The sequence below is a fragment of the Temnothorax longispinosus genome, chromosome 10 (genome assembly GCF_030848805.1).
Source record: "Temnothorax longispinosus isolate EJ_2023e chromosome 10, Tlon_JGU_v1, whole genome shotgun sequence".
Lineage (NCBI taxonomy): Eukaryota > Metazoa > Arthropoda > Insecta > Hymenoptera > Formicidae > Temnothorax > Temnothorax longispinosus.
In genome coordinates this window covers 15,997,457-16,016,898 of record NC_092367.1, presented here as the reverse complement: position 1 = coordinate 16,016,898, position 19,442 = coordinate 15,997,457, and the positions used below count along the sequence as shown (strand labels likewise).

The window sequence follows — 19,442 nt, the reverse complement described above, 5'->3', positions numbered from 1 at the left end:
CATTCAGTGAGTAAATATCAGATACTGCGTACTACATACATTATACATACACATGTTATTAGTGATTTTATGATAAATGCGTATAAAAGGAAACCTCACCGATTTCATCGCCACGGAAAGTCTTTCAGAGTAATTCTATGCAAGAAAAATGTGGGGAACGGCATTGGTTTAGAAAAAATAGCAAATTAAAGTTTTACATATTTAATACTCTTTTTATGTATTATGAAGTAACATTATATGTAGTTCTAAGAAAAGAAATTTGCTGATATGTGTACTCTATACACACATATTAACAAATTACTTTCCTTAGTACTGAAAAAATAACATATCATTACAGCATATACCTATAAACTTTAATGTCAAACTTGAATTTGTCGTATATACCTTTTAAACTAATACCGTCCCCCACTTTTTTTTCACGTAGAATTACTCAGAAAGACCTTCCTTACAACATATTTAAGTAGCAATAAAATCGATGAAGTTCGGCATTTTATACACATTTACCGGTTTTATATCTCTTTTAATCTTTTTGTATAATTGTACAGCTAAGTTATCTACATGTCAACGCATTTGTCAGCCCGTTACTCAAAAAGTACAAACACAGTTATCTTGAAATGAGGAGGGGAAGAATCCTACATCAGTGTTTTTCTTGATTCAGTCGGTACTAGGATCTGATCGAAAGACCACACGAGTAGCGCAACGATGTTAAGTAGTGTCAGTTTCTTTGTTTGTTGTATCTTAATGGGTGATCTCGTGACGGCGTCGAAACCAATGTCGATTTTAGTGATAGAGACTATTCCGTCGACTAGTCACCACGTCTGGACGGAGCATTTGGTTAAAGGATTGCTTCGTAAAGGCCATCATGTACATATAGTGAGCATACATGAGACTAAGATTAAAGGAATACTCGGGCAGAATTTGACATACGCCGTAAGTAAATATTATGAGATTCGAAGACATTCGCCTGAGAGACGTTACACTACCGCTCAAAGGTACATATTGACCGCTTTAAAGAAATTTAATTAGAAATGAGTTTATTAATAAAATTATAATGAAAAGACTAATAATTTGCTACATATGTTTTTATTGTATACGTAGTTACATGTTATTTAAATAATGTTAAACAATAATTTGACAAGAAAATAACATTATTTTTAAATTTTCGCCTCATTAAGATGGTCACGTTTTTTTATTACAACCATATAGAATTTTGGCATCTTGTCGATTAATTTTGTAATTGATTTTGATTTCTAAATACAACAACGCGCGTGATGATCTCGGAAAATGTGATTTTCCGTACGCAAAATAATTACATGAAATTAGGAAGTAAGGACCAACATAGCATTAGTTTCGTGTAAGTTAACAATAAGTATACGTAACATTAATCTTCTGCACTTTAAACCATTTACTACAAAAAACTAAAATTTTTTCCCATTTTTTCTGGGATGGTAAATACTTTTGAGCGGTAGTATAAATCGATTATTTGGAATTTATATATAATAAATAAAAAAATATATAACTTCTCTATTTTAAAATGTTGTTTTCTATTTTATTATACATAAGATTAATAACTGCTTTTTGAGATAGTTTAACGCATTTTCGTATGTCCTCTCCTGTAAAGCGAAGAGTACTTATTATTTTCAGGTTTTCGATGGTGTAATGCAAACTTATGAACAATCCGAGGATTATAATCCAGCTGAATGGGAACAGTACAGTGTACTTTATATGGTGAATTTTATGTATCAGTGGGGCATGAGCGGATGTCAGACAGTGATAAGAACTAAAGCTGCAAGAGAACTCTTGGAAATGGCAAAAACTGTCGAGTTTGACGTTATAGTGCAGGACATTACTATAACTCAATGTTTCTACGGATTGTGGGAGGTAGGGCAATCTAGTATTAGCGAAGTGTATAGTAATTGTTTAGTCTAGCTTTTAAATTGCAAGCGACTTAGCAAAGTTGCCTTAAAAATCAAAGTGTGTTTGCAAGCGCAACAAATTGAAAATAATTGTTAATCATTCGTTATTTAGTTCAAAACGGTGTTGAAATACGATGTTTCATTGTGGAATATCTTTAATACACAAAATGCGTAAAAATACATGAAAAATTTTGTGCCACTCTCTATACAAATAAAAGGATAACAACCGGGAAGTTACTGAAACTGTGGGACTATTTTCTATTGCCACACTGGCTGTACATACCACTTCGAGAAGTATACATATACATTGAAGCAGGTGAAACGTGCATATGAGACCCTCATGCTTTAGTGTATGTAGGGTTCTTGAACTCTGCCAGTGCAGCAATAAAAAAGAGATTCCTTGTATAAAGCCTTGTGCCCACGATGCCGGAAACTACTCCGAGATCTAGGACAAAGAAAGAATTGACCGATCACATTTGAACATTTCAGCCAATCAACCGATATGCATGTTGGTCAATTTTTTCTCCGTCCGAGATCTCGGCGATTTCTAGCGTCGTGAACACAAGGCTGTAAACTGTGTAACATGAGTAGACAAACCGGAATGAGTTAAACCTTATATATACTATAGAAGAAATAAATCATTTTTTAAAATGGGCATACACGTATAAAACTTACAAAAACAAATATTGTACAAAACATCCAAGAATTTGACTGGTTGCAATATAATGTTGCGCTTGGAGATTCTTACCTGCAATTTTCGGCATTCTTGCACCCTATAAATAATTGAGAATCATTATTGCAATAATAAATTCTCGTACTAGCTTCAACAAACGTAAAGTAATACATGGAAATAATAGTCACAGAACTAATTACACTACTTTCGCGTAAAGCGAGTTTATTTTTATATAAATAATATATTATTTTTACATTATCTGCTAATAAAATAACGGGCTAGTTCTACAAAATATTACTTAATTAATTTCGTTTATTTATCACAAAATAACAGCTATTTAGTTTTAGCACTTTCTATTGTCTGTAAGTATTGTTTTTCAGGTTGCTAAAGGTAAGCCGCCCGTAGTAGGCTATGTTCCATTTGGTACTGCACCTTGGCTCAAAGATTTTGTCGGTGGTCCAAGTTACCCGACTGTTCGGCCCTACCCTGCGTCCATTGTGAAACCCGATAGTTTATGGCTGAGAGCATGGAATGCTTTATATTACATTGTGGATGACCTCATACGAGATTATTATTATTTACCTATTATTCAACAACTTACTGAGGAATATTTAGGTCATGCAATCAGACCATTACATGAAATAGAAAAAGACAGAATTAATATAGTACTAATCAATACTCATCCTGCGCTCGAGCCTGCGATCCCATTGCCGCCGAACACACTCGAGATTGCAGGACTGAATGCCCAGGCCATAGAACCAATTGCCGGCGAGGTAGTCGCGACGTATCCTGAGGTGAGAGAAATTATACTTGTTACTTGAAAAGAGCAATTTAGCAAAAATTGCAATAAAAATATTAACAAAAAAAAGGCGTATACTAAAATAGAATTTTAACGAAACCCTAGTTTGTTATCTATTATTATCTATATTCGAAGATTATCGCACTAGAACCTTATCATTCCTCTTGTGTTGCACAGATTTTTCCGTTCTATTCAACATATTCCCAGTAACCAAAATGTTAGTAATATGCGCACAGATTGGCAGCAAATTTGATTAGAATCCACCCTAATATGGACAGCTTTGCTAATAATTAAGTCATCGAACGAATAAAATTCTTTGTCTATCTTGGTTGTAAAAAATACTGTTCTAATTCGCGGAATTTTAAATAAACATAGTTAGATCAAGACAAATTTTTAATCTTGTTTTTATTAAATCGATAATTTTTTGTATATTTCCAAATTTATGAGAATTTTGCATATGTTTATTTCACATAAAATGTGTATATATTTTAAGTAGGTATAAATAATGTCTAAAAGACTTACGTTGTAAAGACGTCTTTTAAACATGGATGCTGTCTAGGAATACATATTTACAAAAACATTTTAAATATGCTATTTTCAAAATGACTATATATCACATAAATAATATAATTTTTTTTCATTAATTAATTATTAATTAATTTTTATAGTAAATTGCAAGCAAAAGATACCTAAATATTGCGCGGCATATTGCTAAATTTAAAAAAACAAAAATATTTTTTACAATAATATTCTATTTTTAATAACTTATGGAAATAACTTATGGTTGTATAAATTTTATTTAAGCAAATTTGATAATATAATCTACTTAGATATAATCCACATGAAAACGTATCGGTTACTTACGATTACGTCTTGGCATTAAAATACATAATCAAAATATTTAGTTCGCCATTTTGCAGGATGTGCGCGTATTTCTTGACGGAGCAAAAAATGGAGCTGTCGTAATATCGTTAGGAACAAATGTTAAATGGAAAACGATCGGCCTAGACAAGGTTGAAACCGTTATACTGGCTCTGTCGAAATTGAAGCAACGAGTCCTATGGAAACTAGATATCGAAGTGCCATTTAAAATACCGGACAACGTAATGATTGTGAAATGGATACCGCAAAGCCTAGTTTTATGTACGTTTCCCAATTTTTAGGAAAATACGAGAAACATGAGACCCGATATATATTTTCTCGTAATATTTACATATAATTAATCATTGCTTTTCGTATATTCTCTTATCAACTGAAATATTCTTATAATTAAATTTAAGCTCTTTTTATTAACAATTAGAATGTCTATAAAATTTGAGTTTTAAATATTATTAATTATTATAGTACCATTCTCTTAAAAATAGCATTGAGTAAAATAAAATTTATAATTGTGAGAATTATTTACTTTTACGTAATACTGATTTGAGTCTCAATTGTTATCGTCAGTGTTTTAGTAAAATATTGCGGAAGATATGAAAACATTGTATATAATAATATACATAAATATTTTGTGCGTTAAACAGTTCTTGACTAATTACAGTAAAACTCCATTTTGAAAATAAATGCGGTATAAGGAAATTAGTTTTTGTTGCATTAAGTTTATCTGGTTATCTCATCAATAATGTCTGAACAATTTTTTTTAAATAGTTTTTTCGCATTTAACAATAAAATACAATTTCAGTTTTTAATTATATTTTATAATTTCTTTATAATAGGACAGTAATTTTTATTATAATAAAAAACTCGTTTTTTGTTTAAAAATAATGTACAGGCGAGAAAACGGTTGATTGAAAAGCACATCACATTTAATTTATCATGCACATTAATCGGCATGTACAGCTAATTAAATGCTTGTATCAATGTGAGATTTCTATCAATGTCCATCATAATAATTAAAATAAAAAATTTTTTTATAATCTATTTTTATGTCTAGCTCATAAAAATGTAAGAGCAGTCTGGACGCATGGTGGTCTTCTCAGTACTCAGGAAAACATTTGGAAAGGTATACCAATGATCGTAATGCCTTTTTTTATGGATCAAAAATTCAATACAGAAATATTAGTAGCTAAAGGCGTTGGCATATATTTGGACATTAAAATTTTGTCCACGCAGTCCATATTACACGCAGTTGAAGAAATACTTTACAATGAAAGGTATCATGCTTCGATCATATTTTATTATCATTAATATTACTTATACAGTAAATTAACAACAGAGTGATATTTTAAATAATGTCTAAGCTCTAATGTTTAATGTATTCGATTTATAAATTTTGTAAAAACAATTATTTATAATAGATTATGAAAAAATAGATTATAAAATTTGGTTTTCCTTTTTATGCATAACATCTCGTCATATTTTGCTTTTTCTTTAATAAAGATGCGTAATTTTTGTATTACATTATTAATAGTGAAACATTTTTTGGTACAGTTATACAAAAAACATGAAACAATTGTCCAGAGAATTTCGGGATCGGCCATTACCACCATTAGATTTAGCTGTTTGGGGCATTGAATACACCGTCCGCCATCCAAATCTAACTTTAGCAACGCCGTTGAAATTTCAGAGCTGGGTGGAACGAAATCAGATCGATGTCTACGCATTTTTGTTACTTATTTTCTTCGCGATATTGTTGAATATATTCTTTGTAATTAAGTTATCGATTAATTTTTTTTATAATCATATATACACCAAATTACGCAAGAGCAAACAAGCGTAAATCATAGAAATATTAACAGACATTGCGTGTAGTAATGTTAATGTTTAATGTATTGTAAAAGAAGTAAAATTAATGTAGATATAAAAAAATGTATTAATTGCATTGATATTATAATTATATATTAATAAATTATGTTATATTAAATTGTAAAATAAATCAAAATTATATGGTAAATATTAGAAACGTTTAATACAATATTTTATGTATAAAACCTCCTTTTTGGCAGTAAGTAAGGTAATACTTATAGTGTTTAACAATAGTATATTGTACAACTAGTGCGGAAAAGTGGTCGATTCTGAATGAGTGTGAAGTTGACCATCACACTCATTTGGGCTCGACCACTCTTCCCACGAGTTGTTCATACTATTTTTCCTAACAAGAGCGTGAAACAGGCCGCTTTTCGCGCTTGTTTTACAATTTCATTTCTCCACTAGTTGAGAAATGGTTCCATGTTTCAACGCGTACGTCATCATTGCGAAATGGACTGTTTTGCTCACTCAAAACAAGCGCGAAAAGCGGCCCATTTCACGCTCGCGTTAGGAAAAATTTATATCCAAACATTTACGCAAATATAAATATCTTTCAGAATTCTCTTAATTTAAATGTAGATAGACATCCGTTTGTTTGTTTGAGTTTCCTAAACTTTTTTTTTGGCTCACCGCTACTTTTTCAAAAATAATTTTTCTCGGCGTTTACCTCAGAAAATCTCTGTCTCGATCTCAACTAATAATAAAATTGTAAGAGTAGCTGTGTCTGTAATTTTTGAATTTCAAAAACTAGTTTAAACTTGAAACTGAAATTTAAAAGTTTATATTTATTAAAATAAAATAACAAAAATGGAATTGCACATAAACACAAAATTGCTCGCTAATATTAGTAATTATAATATTAATCAAATCAATAACAATCAATTAAAAATTACTAATGAGAAGAATGAGCCTGGTGTGCTGCTACCAATTTGTCTATATTCGGTTCTAGTTTTATCAGCAGCATCCTTAAATCTTCACGGTCTTAACTCTTTGCAGTCGATTCCTCTTTTTAATCAGAAGACCGCACTAAATCCACGTTAAACTAAATCTGGATGACGAAAATGTAATCAAAATTTTTTTATCACAACCCTCTCTTTATCGGTTGCATAAATGTATATATTAACCAAATTATGAACTGATAAGGTACGATAGAAAAATTGTGCGTCTTTGTATTCGCATAATTGTGATATTGTTAATTAGAAAAAACGAGCGGTCAGTTATTATAATTGATTGAGGCTTCCTGTTTGATATATTTCTTTCACGTACGTGTCCCATGCTGAGGAGTTTCTTTAAGTGGAAAAAGAGAGCAGCTACGATAATATTAAATTAAAATATTTTTAAATGTATAAAATAAGATATATATATATGACGGTACACTTCTCCCATTTAAAGTCTTTCATTTAATTTATTGTGTAAAAAACTTAACACGGTGTGATTTATTAAAATTATTTTTTATTATTTCAACGATACTGATGGATATTTAAAATGAATAAACAGCATCTAAGAAAAGAAAAACGTAAGATCGATCGTATTGTATAGCTGTACATCTGGAATCGCCGTTTTTCGTGTAAAGAAGTATAAAGAGATATTAAAAATACATAATTTTCTATATATACTTTTAGATACACCTTATGCTTTACACCTTATTAAATTTAACATTTGCATTGATCGCTTCCGTAATTTTCACGGAAAGTACATACAATTCATCACGAAGTTAACTTTACATTTGTACTATTATTTACATATTTTTATTTCTAGAAATTGCAAAATGAAATACGAATTGTACGAAAGAGTAATGAAATATTCAGCTTTTTCCTTCCACGGGGAAAGCAGTTTCTATTATCCCTTATATCTAGCGCGATAAAAACTTAAAATTGGATGAGTTATGTCTCATAAGACAAATTTATCATATCTTAAAAACCCAGCGGATTTGATTGTACGCATCCACCGACTTCGCATACATTCTTCGAAATTTTACTCAATTTACTGAAGATGTCCAATTGCTTGCTCGAACTGACCTGCTGTAGATTATATGCAGCGCGATTCGACGCCTGTAACAACAAATTGCATTAAGCAATCGTGTCTAGCAGTTACAAGATAAATTGTATATTCACATTATCGCTAGCAAGATCAAATAATATTAATAACGATTCCTAGTCAATCATCTAAAAGATACTTTTTAAATTAAATACTATCTATATGTTAATTCATTAGCTTTAGGAAATTATAAATAATAGTTACAGCAAATGCACTCGAAAGCCATAATACTTATTGATCCTGCTAGGATTTGAATAAAGAATAACATATTCATACCTCCGCGCACCAAGTTTGTGTCATTAATAATTCGTGTTCTGCGCTAGGCAGATTCTTGTTCAACGACACAGTCGTCCTGCTTAGGACAACTGCCATTGTATACGTATCGAAAGCAGCCTGCGTGATCCTGTTGAGGATAAATTGCTCATCTACAATGCCTCGTCCGTATTTAATAAGACAGGACTCTATAACTTGGCCAAAGTTCTCCACGCTCTGCAATTATACATATATATTTTTATACAAATTTATATTTAACTGGAAAAATTCCAGCTTACGTTCAAATTATTATTTTCACCTTCGAGCAAAGCGCAGCACTTTCCGTCAATTTCGGATGTACCAAATTTCCAAAGGTAGGCGGTGATTTCAAGCCGATTGCTCTGGTCGCTCGCTTAGCGGCTTCCTCAACAATCAATCCTAAATTCGCGGTAGGATTCTGGAACGCCTTCTGTAGCTCCTTCAAGTGACTTCCGGCGTATTGGATACCGGTGAGCGACACAAACAAACGCAAAATGTCGTTTGTCCCCTCAAAGATTGGGAATATACGCAGATCGCGCATCACACGTTCTAGACCGGTTTCCGTCATGAAACCCATTCCTCCTAAGGTTTGAATAGCTTCATTGCACACCCACCACGCGGACTCGGACCCGAAACACTAAAAAAGAATTCGTAGCATATAATGTACCAATAATAAATTCACGGTCTATTGAAACTAGAACCATTACGTTCACATTTCCATACAATAGCTTTTGTAATGTAAAATAAAAGTCAGTTGCATGAGAAGAGAATTGACTGGATACTAAAGAGAACTTAACTAGTTTATTATTAGAATTTAACTAGTTAGTTTTAATTAATTTCACAAATTTTATCTTGCTGTCGAATAAAAATACGAGATCTCTCGTAGAATACAGAATCCTTGCAACTCAGAAACATTAACACGTAGGTTACTCGATACATTTTCTTCTTTAATATTTTTAGCATAAATATGAAATCTACATCTATTTATTAAAGGTGCATTAAAATTTTATATAAAGCAAATTAATCGAGCGATAAAAGAATTACTTTCGAAATAGCCGCTTCCAGGTGATAGTCTTGGCTTCCGCTGTCCATGTTACCGGAGATCATGTATGCGAGGGACTCGGTGACATAATGCAGCATAGACATGCGTCCCAATTTTTCTTGTATTGTGCCGTAATTGTCCAACGTGCGACCAAACTGCACGCGTTGCGTCGCATGATTCACAGCCTTGGTGATGCAGTAACGCATGGTGCCGGAAAGAGCCGCAGACATGCCGAATCTACCATTGTTCAGAATGTTCATTGCGACCTAAGATCGAATAAAGCGAATGTATAGTCGAGCAGCGTTCAAACTCGTGTAAATAATTCGCAAAGTTTCACGCGAGCTGCAGACAAGAATTTTATTAAATATAATACAAATATATTGTAACGTGAATTATGTATAGACGTAAGTAGACTGTATTAAAGACATTTTTCGACTTATATTAACGATACATTACGGTATTCATAATGCGCAAAGATGAGAAGCAAGTTTACGTGAAATTGTACCTTAAAACCTTCACCCTCCTTGCCGAGAAGATTCTCCGCCGGGATCTTAACATCCTCGAAGAAGATCGCCGCCGTGTTGCTGCACTTGATGCCCATCTTCTTTTCGGGCGGTCCACTGGTGACACCACCGAATCCCCTCTCAACGATGAAAGCAGTCACCTTGTCCTTCGTCTCGCCCGTCTTCGGATCCTTGATAGGCATTTGTGCGAACACGGTCATGACGTCGGCAATGCCGCCGTTGGATATCCAGATCTTGCTGCCATTGAGAACGTAGTGCGACCCATCGTCGGATTTAATAGCGCGCGAGCGTATCGAGCCGGCGTCAGAACCGGAACTCGGTTCCGTCAGGCAGAAAGCGGCGTATTTGCCATTGGTAACTTGGGGCAGGTACTTGGCCTTCTGTTCCGGCGTGCCGTACAGAAGTATACCCTGTGAGCATACATTTTACCAATAACGCTCAGTAATGATATCAATATTAATTAGGAAAATTGACAAAATTGTATCAGAAAGCAAAATACAGCCGTGAACAGTTTTTACCTTGAACCCTATGCTCTGATGCGCGCCCAGAGTGATAGCGAGGCCCAAATCGTGATAGCCACAAATCTCGACGATTCGAGCGTACTGAGTATTCGTCAATCCCAACCCGCCGAATTCGGTGGGCACTTGCAAACCGAATCCTCCCAAATCCCAGAGAGCGGCTGCTATTTTCTCGTCCACGTACGCGTTCTGATCGTTCTTAGCCGCGTCGTTTACCTCCTACAAGGAAGAAAAAGAAAACGTTTGACAAAATTAGCTGGCCCTCGCACCTCGATTATTGTGCTCCTTATGGTGCGTTCGGGAAGACGCTATTAGTGCTATTTGCTTATTCTATCCTTGTTTTACACCTGATGAGCGATAAAGATAAAATGATGCAATAGCGCTAATAGCGCGCTTCCCGAACGCAACCTTAAGAGAACGCTTACCTCGTAGAACTTTTCTACGGGATCAACGAGCATTTTTAACGTGTCAGTTTGCTCCTGGGTCATAGGCTCCGGGAAGGGACACACTTGGCTCAGCTGCAACTGGCCACGGAAGATATTCATGGTGAAAGATTGAGATTCCTTGGCGGCGACATTTTCTCGCTTCGGCGTTTCCTCCTTGACTTTCACTGCCGCTTGAGTAGCCAGACATCTGTCAAACGTTTATTATCATCAAATAATGTCCATAATTAACAAATAAATTATTTGACAGCTAACAGTGGTTTCAAGGGACAGTTAAATTACATAAATTATTGGAGTATCTTGTCTATCGAGTCATCTCATAAAAAATAATAAATAAATACAATCTTATCTGCGTCATTTTCCAATTGTAAAATCTCTTTCTCTTTTGTAAAATAATATTTATTCTTTGATTTCATACATATGTCAATTTTCCTACTTTTTGTTTATCTGAAATTTAGTATTCCTCTCATTATGTAAAGGAATATTCCTTAGAATGTACAATACGCTTGATCTTCCAATTTTAGATGTTTAGAACCTATGAACTTGAGACCCGACGTCAATAACACATGGATCGAGTATTAAATAACTGCGCGTTAATAGTAAGTAAACAATATACATAACACTTCCGGGTTCCCAGCGTCATAGTTTACGTGACGTATGCATATACTTGACATTCTTGACAAGACTCTTCTGCCCACGGGGCACAGTCCAAAGTCCACGTATGTCAGACGCATACGCTTGTAACTAAAAATATCGGACACGGAATTGCAGATCGAGATATAGACAAGATTGATTTAACGCAGATCAATTGCGACAAGCTAAATACGACGCATGTACACACGAATTTCGTAAATTGCGACTCGATTTATCAACAATCGGATTATTTGTTCCACGATGTTACGCGTATAACAAAATTGCGCTCCAACCATACGCGATCCGAATTTCGAGAATTTGGAAGGCAATTATATTCAAGGTTGAATCTGATTTTCTACTAATTCGAAATTCGCTCCAATTTGCAGAAGGTCACTCGGAGCAAATGAAGAAGACGACACAATCGGCACTTCACCTGGATGTGACGCAGGATCCTAAGGGCGTCTCGACGGCCTTATTGAGATTTCTGGAAGACGACGAGAGGATTTTTGCGACACGAAGCATCGTGGAAGCGTGCGTACTTATTTTATCGAACGAAAATCCGCACTGATGGAAATTAAAATGGAAAGACAGTCACGGCTGACACGGTTACTCTCTGCGAAATGATGGCCCAACAATCGAGGACAGTAGTGAGTAGTGACGACTGACGCCGCCGTCTGTCGTCGTGGAACTGAATCCAAAAGTCTATTCGACAAACGACAACAGTGCAGCAAGAAAACATTGCTTTTATTTCACATTTGACGCACTGTGACGCGGAAGATGAACTAGGCTTAAGAATTTGTAATTTATATGTATAGATTGGATTGTATTTAATTTGTAATAAAATTTAAATAAATAATACTAGAAACATGAAACAATGAATTTTTATAATTTATTATTACCTTTCCCTACAATCCTACATCCTTGCGTTCTTACCAGCAAAAAATACAACAAAAGTTATAATTATCTAAAAATCCAAGAATTTTCTGTATTTCCAAGATTTGTCAATTTTTTTAAATTTTATCAATAAAGAATTTGCCAACTTTTAAGAGTTCAACAACATAAAGAATTTTGTAAATTCTAAAAATTTTATCAATTTTTAAGAATTTTATCAACAAAGAATTTTTTAATTCTTGAGTTTATCAATATAAAGAATCTTTCAATTCTAGAATTTATTAACATTTTAATTCTTGAATTTATCAACATTTCAATTCTTGAGTTATCAACATAAAGAATTTTCAATTTCCGATTTATCAACATCAAAAATTTCTTGATTTATCAACATAAAGAATTTTCAATTTCTGATTTGGCAACATCAAAAATTTCTTGATTTATCAATATAAAGAATTTTCAATTTTGATTTATTAACATCAAGAATTTTCAATTTCTGATTTATTAACATCAAAAATTCGATATAGTATCAGAAAACTTAATTAGTGAAAAAGTGGCATTATCTAGAAAATTACTAATTTGTATAACTTTCAAAAGTGTTTAGAAAATTAATTGGAATCGGAAGATTTTTTGGAAAGAAGAGGAAGAAGAAAGGGGTGGAATAAGTAATACTTCATAACTTTTATAACAACTCCAATTTTATTTTTTGTATTTTATTTACACTAAAGGCCATTGCACGTAACAAAGTTTTAGTCATAATCGTAAGACCGTAAGAAAATAGACCAATTACAGTCGATTATTCTCCTTGAGCTCGAAGAATAATCGAGTGTGATTGGTCTATTTTCTTATGGCCTTACGATTATGACTAAAACATTGTTACGTGCAATGGCCTTAAGAGTAACATATTGTAATTAAAGTTAAGCATATATAATTATGGTCGAGATAAATTAACTGTTACAAGTTGTTACAAGGTTTCCTAGAATTTTCGTAGTTGTGGAGTATCATGTAAGAAGGCAGGTGTAGCAAGTCCAAGGTATTTTCGTTGACCAATCAGAAACTGGTCTAGGTGGGATCATGGAGTATACCACTCTTGAGTCTGTCGAGCATATTTATGGACGAACATTGATCAGCTGTGGTCGCTGTGGTGATCCGAGACGTCAGCAGACGTCAGAATCAAAGATGGTCAGACCCAGAGATATCAGAGATGATATGGAGTTGGCGATTGAAAACACAAGTGATGATGAGATCCTGATGTAAGGAGTGCCAAGTGATCTCAGGCACTGTTGAGACGATTATCCTCCGTACCTCCGAACGACGCAAGTGTCCCAAAGCTATGGGTTGAATGCCAAAAAGTAAATATACATAAATATATGGAGATACGTGGACACGTGTGATAAGATTAGGTTATATAATGTAATCGCAATTTATATACACTGTATTTCGCACTAGACGCGAAACGCTTTCTTTCGATCATTAATCGGACTAAGAAACGAAAATAGCTAAATGTAAATTTATCTATTTACATTAAAATTACATACATATACAATATTGTAATAATACATAAATAAATTATACAAAATATAAATTAAAATAATCGACAAAATTACATACATGATGTAATTTATATACAATATATCCTTATTGTATGATATAAACTTAACCAGGATGAATATTAATTTATTTCATTTGATACAATAAAGTTATAAATACATAAATAAGCATAAACATGAAAAGTGGAAACCAGTGTTTAAACCAGTGTTGTTTAAACATGGATGTTTACCGTTTTGTTTTTATTCTTTCAGATTCTAGAGAACGCCTAACTCAATATGCAACATCCACAAGTATCATTGGACGGAGATAAAGTACATTTAGAACTAAAACAACGCGGTTGTTTCTCGTGCAGGGAGAGAGAGAGTGTGCCATGAAGGCTCGTCGCCGTCGCCGTCGCGAGGAATGACTCGCCGCTAGGAAGTCGTAGGGGTAACGGTGTGCGGTGCCCGCCGATGTCGCCAGCGGTGGCTACCAGCCTCGTCGTCGCTGAAGCCAGCAACAGCAACGGCAGCAGCAGCAGCAGCAGAAGGGATTTTCGGGGATACGCCAGTGTGCCGTCGCTTCACTGATCGCGCGCGAGAATAATGAGAATCAACGCTAAATACATATAATATGAATTAAATTTTTTATATATAACGAGAAGATATTTATTAATTTCGATTAAGATGGTATGTTTGTTTGTTATTGCGATAAATGTTACCACATGCCTCAGTGGTCGAATTGAGACGACGCCTGCACGGATAGCGGGAGGTTCCAGGTTCAAACTCTGGCTGGGGTAATATTTTTCGCAATCGCAATCAAATTATTGGCGGAATATATCATGAATATGTCATTACTTTCTGTTAAATATATATAATATTAATATTACCTTGTCTATCATCTTCAGCATCGAAACGAGCAGCGGCACGATCGGCGATGACGGGATCAGCGGCGACGACGGGACGGGCGACGACGGAACCAGCGGCGACAGGTCCGGCGGCGACGGGACGGGCGGCGACGACGGAACTGGCGGCGACAGGTCCGGCGGCGACGACGGAACCGGCGGCGACAGGTCCGGCGGCGATGGGACTGTCGCCGCCGGTTCTGTCGTCGCCGACGAGACGGTCGGCGACGGAACCTCAAGAATTAAAATGTTAATAAATTCTAGAATTGAAAGATTCTTTATGTTGATAAACGCAAAAATTAAAAAATTCTTTGTTGATAAAATTCTTAAAAATTGATAAAATTTTTAGAATTTACAAAATTCTTTATGTTGATGAACTCTTAAAAGTTGGCAAATTCTATATTGATAAAATTTAAAAAAATTGACAAATCTTGGAAATACAGAAAATTCTTGGAATTTTAGATAATTATAACTTTTGTTGTATTTTTTGCTGGTAAGAACGCAAGGATGTAGGATTGTAGGGAAAGGTAATAATAAATTATAAAAATTCATTGTTTCATGTTTCTAGTATTATTTATTTAAATTTTATTACAAATTAAATACAATCCATACATATAAATTACAAATTCTTAAGCCTAGTTCATCTTCCGCGTCACAGTGCGTCAAATGTGAAATAAAAGCAGTTTTAAATGTTTTCTTGCTGCACTGTTGTCGTTTGTCGAATAGACTTTTGGATTCAGTTCCACGACGACAGACGGCAGCGTCAGTCGTAACTACTCACTACTGTCCACGATTGTTGGGCCATCATTTCGCAGAGAGTAAAAGTGTTTAGAAAATTAATTGGAATCGGAAGATTTTTTGGAAAGAAGAGGAAGAAGAGAAGGGTGGAATAAGTAATACTTCATAACTTTTATAACAACTTTAATTTTATTTTTTGTATTTTATTTACACTAAGAGTAACATATTGTAATTAAAGTTATGCATATATAATTATGGTCGAGATAAATTAACTGTTACAAGTTGTTACAAAGTTTCCTAGAATTTTCGTAGTTGTGGAGTATCATGTAAGAAGGCAGGTGTAGCAAGTCCAAGGTATTTTCGTTGACCAATCAGAAACTGGTCTAGGTGGGATCATGGAGTATACCACTCTTGAGTCTGTCGAGCATATTTATGGACGAACATTGATCAGCTGTGGTCGCTGTGGTGATCCGAGACGTCAGCAGACGTCAGAATCAAAGATGGTCAGACCCAGAGATATCAGATGATATGGAGTTGGCGATTGAAAACACAAGTGATGATGAGATCCTGATGTAAGGAGTGCCAAGTGATCTCAGGCACTGTTGAGACGATTATCCTCCGTACCTCCGAACGACGCAAGTGTCCCAAAGCTATGGGTTGAATGCCGAAAAGTAAATATACATAAATATATGGAGATACGTGGACACGTGTGATAAGATTAGGTTATATAATGTAATCGCAATTTATGTACACTGTGTTTCGCACTAGACGCGAAACGCTTTCTTTCGATCATTAATCGAACTAAGAAACAAAAATAGCTACTTAAATGTAAATTTATCTATTTACATTAAAATTACATAAATATACACTATTGTAATAATACATAAATAAATTATACAAAATAAATTAAAATAATCGACAAAATTACATACATGATGTAATTTATATACAATATATCCTTATGATATACATAGATATAATAATATATAAATAATAAAAATAGATATGAACTTAATTAGGATGAATATTAATTTATTTCATTTGATACAATAAAGTTATAAATACATAAATAACCATAAACATGAAAAGTGGAAACCAGTGTTTAAACATGGATGTTCACCGTATTGTTTTTATTCTTTCAGATAGAGAACGCCTAACTCAATATGCAACATCCACAAGTATCATTGGACGGAGATAAAGTACATTTAGAACTAGAACAATTGAATATTTTTCTTCTCGGATCTATCTATTGCTCCTAGAAATTATACTAATATGAGTAACATTACGTCAGAAAAGGTTCCATTGCAATCAGTCTTAAAACTCAACGATAATGATGTTAAGGAATTCATCTGCGGCTGGGGCGCTGCTGTCATCAATGTCACCATCACTTTCCCAATTAATAAAATTATATTCAGACAGGTATATTCACGCAGTATAAATAAAATTAATGAATATCGCCGCGATACTCAAATTCAGTTGAAACATATCTGCGTTGCGTTCCATAGATTTTGGAAGGAGTACCTGTGGGTGCTGCGGTCGGGCAAATGTCGCGAGAGGGAGTACGCTTGCTGTATCGTGGAATTTTGCCGCCACTCTGCCAGAAGACTCTGTCTCTCAGTCTGATGTTCAGCATGTACGAAGGCTGCAAGCATAGGCTCTGTCTGTTAACCGAGAACGTCGTGCTGGCCAAAATCCTGGCGGCGAATATAGCCGGGACGATGGAAGCTCTCCTCATGCCGCTCGAAAGAGTGCAGACGCTGCTGCAGGATTGGCGGTATCACGACAAGTTCAAGAACACGCCCCACGCGTTCAGGTATCTGCTGACAAATCACGGAGTGACCGAGTGCTATCGCGGTATGGTTCCTATCATATACCGAAACGGCTTGTCCAATCTGATGTTCTTCACGCTGCGGGATCAATCGAAGTCGTTGCTGGGCGAACAGGAGTCGTTGTTCACGAACTTTGTCAGCGGCGCCCTGATCGGCGGCTTCACCAGCACGGTATTCTATCCGATGAACGTAATCAAGATACACATGCAGACCAAGATAGGCGGCGACTTTGAGAAATTCCTCGCTGTGACTCGCGAAGTGTACGTCGCCAGGAATCGAAGCTTGACTTCCTTTTACCAGGGCGTGCACTTGAACTACATGAGGTCCTTCATCAGTTGGGGTGTGATTAGCGCGTCGTATGATTTCTTGAAGAATATTATTTTCTAGATCGTTTAACGGGGCGAGAAATGTATCTTTATTTTGATTTATTTATGGATCATATACATTTCACGCCTTGCTGTATACACTAGGTGTTTAAGGCGACAATAGGGAATTGTACTTTTTTTTTTAAAGATATATGAATGTTGCGGTCGCACATTCTTCCTGCTATGCAGGAATGCACACGGGAAGAAAAGTCTATTATATTATATATATGAAACTCTTTACGTAATGTTTTAATAACTGACTGATATAAAAAAGGAACAACTTGTTTTTGTTTTAAATGAACAAGAGTAATCAAGAATAAGTTTCAAAGAATACAATCGTTTATTCTTTGTTCATGAAGACATTGTATAATTTATACATATAAATAAGTGTAATTAATATTTTTATGAAAATTCTTGATATTCTGATAATCTGCCTTTATGAATCTATACTTTTACGCGTGTAAACATATAAACGCTTCAACAAATATATAATTAATGAGTCAGAGAAAAGTATTAAACGAATAAATTTAATACTTGTGATAGACAATTTGTTTTTAGTCGTGGATAAAGTGCTATCATGGTTTTAGTTATCTATTATTCCATAAATTGTATATAATCAAATTGTGCTGAAATATACCCTTTTAAAGTTTTTTAAGTTATAAAATGTTTAAAAGCATGTTTTGGGATTCAGCAGCGCGATTTATAACAATATTTGTGATATAATATCGTGTCACAAAATATTCGAGTCATTAACAGGCAAAAAAAAATATTTAATATTACTATAATATAGACTATTTATACATATGTGATATTACATAATGTAAAAATATGTCGGGGACTTCTCTCCTATAAAATAATACGAGGAAGAGAAGTAGGGAAAAATATATATGTACATATATAGTTCATTATTTAAATACAATACTATTTTTTTACACGACATTAGTTTTGTATCATATGTATAGCGACGATGTTTTTATTTCGAAATTTCTTGTGGAATTGTGTCATTTAATAAATCTATTTACACGAACTAGTAGAAGATACGTCGAGTGACATTTATCTGTTGGATGTTCACGCTGTGTACAAAACGTATATGTGCAAATTAATGCTGAAAACAATATAATTTTGGTATCGGTTACGTTTTTATTGTATTGTATGTACAAGATGTCCTGTAAGTCCAGTGTGGGGCGTTATCGATTGGACACATTTTGGGAGAATCTTTTTGACTGAATAAAACTGTGCATTGAAAATAATGGTTGACACTTGAGCAGATTGTGCCAAGCAAAGGATCTTTTGTTTTGCCCTCTTAATTTTTATCCTTATGACACGCTGGACTTGTGAGACACTGCGGTTCATCGATATCCATGTATCTTTAAAATTCCCGCCATACGACATGCTGCTGGGGTTTTAATCAGGGCCAGCTCGATGAGGACCCTTCGGAAAGCATTTACAATTAAAATCAGAGGGCCAATTTTATATTCAAGATTTACGTTAAAAATCAGTGCAATCTTGAGTTATAAGGTCACTATTTGTCTGGATAAAATTTTAATCTAAAGCCAGACTTAAA

At 34.4% G+C, this 19,442-nt stretch overlaps 3 protein-coding genes and 1 long non-coding RNA gene across 4 annotated transcripts; 3 read left to right on the top strand and 1 right to left on the bottom strand.

Moving 5' to 3' along the window:
- The first annotated feature begins 481 nt into the window (after positions 1-481).
- LOC139819914 (UDP-glycosyltransferase UGT5-like) lies at positions 482-6,281 on the top strand. Its single transcript, XM_071789693.1, has 6 exons — positions 482-930; positions 1,645-1,881; positions 2,970-3,383; positions 4,309-4,531; positions 5,322-5,541; positions 5,819-6,281. The coding sequence occupies exons 1-6, from the start codon at positions 703-705 to the stop codon at positions 6,105-6,107; spliced, it is 1,611 nt and encodes a 536-aa protein (XP_071645794.1). The 5' UTR covers positions 482-702; the 3' UTR covers positions 6,108-6,281.
- A 1,290-nt stretch (positions 6,282-7,571) lies between these two features.
- Acadvl (Acyl-CoA dehydrogenase very long chain) lies at positions 7,572-12,320 on the bottom strand. Its single transcript, XM_071789688.1, has 8 exons — positions 12,058-12,320; positions 10,974-11,181; positions 10,549-10,767; positions 10,012-10,440; positions 9,509-9,772; positions 8,745-9,101; positions 8,450-8,662; positions 7,572-8,187 (listed from the first exon to the last, which is right to left on the bottom strand). The coding sequence occupies exons 1-8, from the start codon at positions 12,144-12,146 to the stop codon at positions 8,050-8,052; spliced, it is 1,917 nt and encodes a 638-aa protein (XP_071645789.1). The 5' UTR covers positions 12,147-12,320; the 3' UTR covers positions 7,572-8,049.
- LOC139819919 (uncharacterized) lies at positions 11,428-12,212 on the top strand. The gene is made up of 2 exons (XR_011733846.1): positions 11,428-11,949; positions 12,011-12,212. It is a non-coding gene; the product is annotated as an uncharacterized lncRNA (long non-coding RNA).
- A 1,275-nt stretch (positions 12,321-13,595) lies between the features above and the next one.
- On the top strand, positions 13,596-19,128 carry LOC139820295 (mitochondrial nicotinamide adenine dinucleotide transporter SLC25A51). The gene is made up of 4 exons (XM_071790455.1): positions 13,596-13,864; positions 14,315-16,355; positions 16,827-17,103; positions 17,190-19,128. The coding sequence occupies exons 3-4, from the start codon at positions 16,957-16,959 to the stop codon at positions 17,898-17,900; spliced, it is 858 nt and encodes a 285-aa protein (XP_071646556.1). The 5' UTR covers positions 13,596-13,864; positions 14,315-16,355; positions 16,827-16,956; the 3' UTR covers positions 17,901-19,128.
- Positions 19,129-19,442: the final 314 nt, after the last annotated feature.

Coding starts and splice junctions, on each gene's coding strand:
- LOC139819914 (XM_071789693.1), top strand. CDS start 703: ATGTTAAGTAGTGTCAGTTTCTTTGTTTGTTGTATCTTAATGGGTGAT. Junction 1,882..2,969: donor GTTTCTACGGATTGTGGGAG/GTAGGGCAATCT, acceptor ATTGTTTTTCAG/GTTGCTAAAGGTAAGCCGCC. Junction 3,384..4,308: donor TAGTCGCGACGTATCCTGAG/GTGAGAGAAATT, acceptor GCCATTTTGCAG/GATGTGCGCGTATTTCTTGA.
- LOC139820295 (XM_071790455.1), top strand. CDS start 16,957: ATGAGTAACATTACGTCAGAAAAGGTTCCATTGCAATCAGTCTTAAAA. Junction 17,104..17,189: donor ATAAAATTATATTCAGACAG/GTATATTCACGC, acceptor TGCGTTCCATAG/ATTTTGGAAGGAGTACCTGT.
- Acadvl (XM_071789688.1), bottom strand. CDS start 12,146: ATGCTTCGTGTCGCAAAAATCCTCTCGTCGTCTTCCAGAAATCTCAAT. Junction 11,182..12,057: donor GGATCCTGCGTCACATCCAG/GTGAAGTGCCGA, acceptor AACGTTTGACAG/ATGTCTGGCTACTCAAGCGG. Junction 9,102..9,508: donor TGGAAGCGGCTATTTCGAAA/GTAATTCTTTTA, acceptor ATTCTTTTTTAG/TGTTTCGGGTCCGAGTCCGC.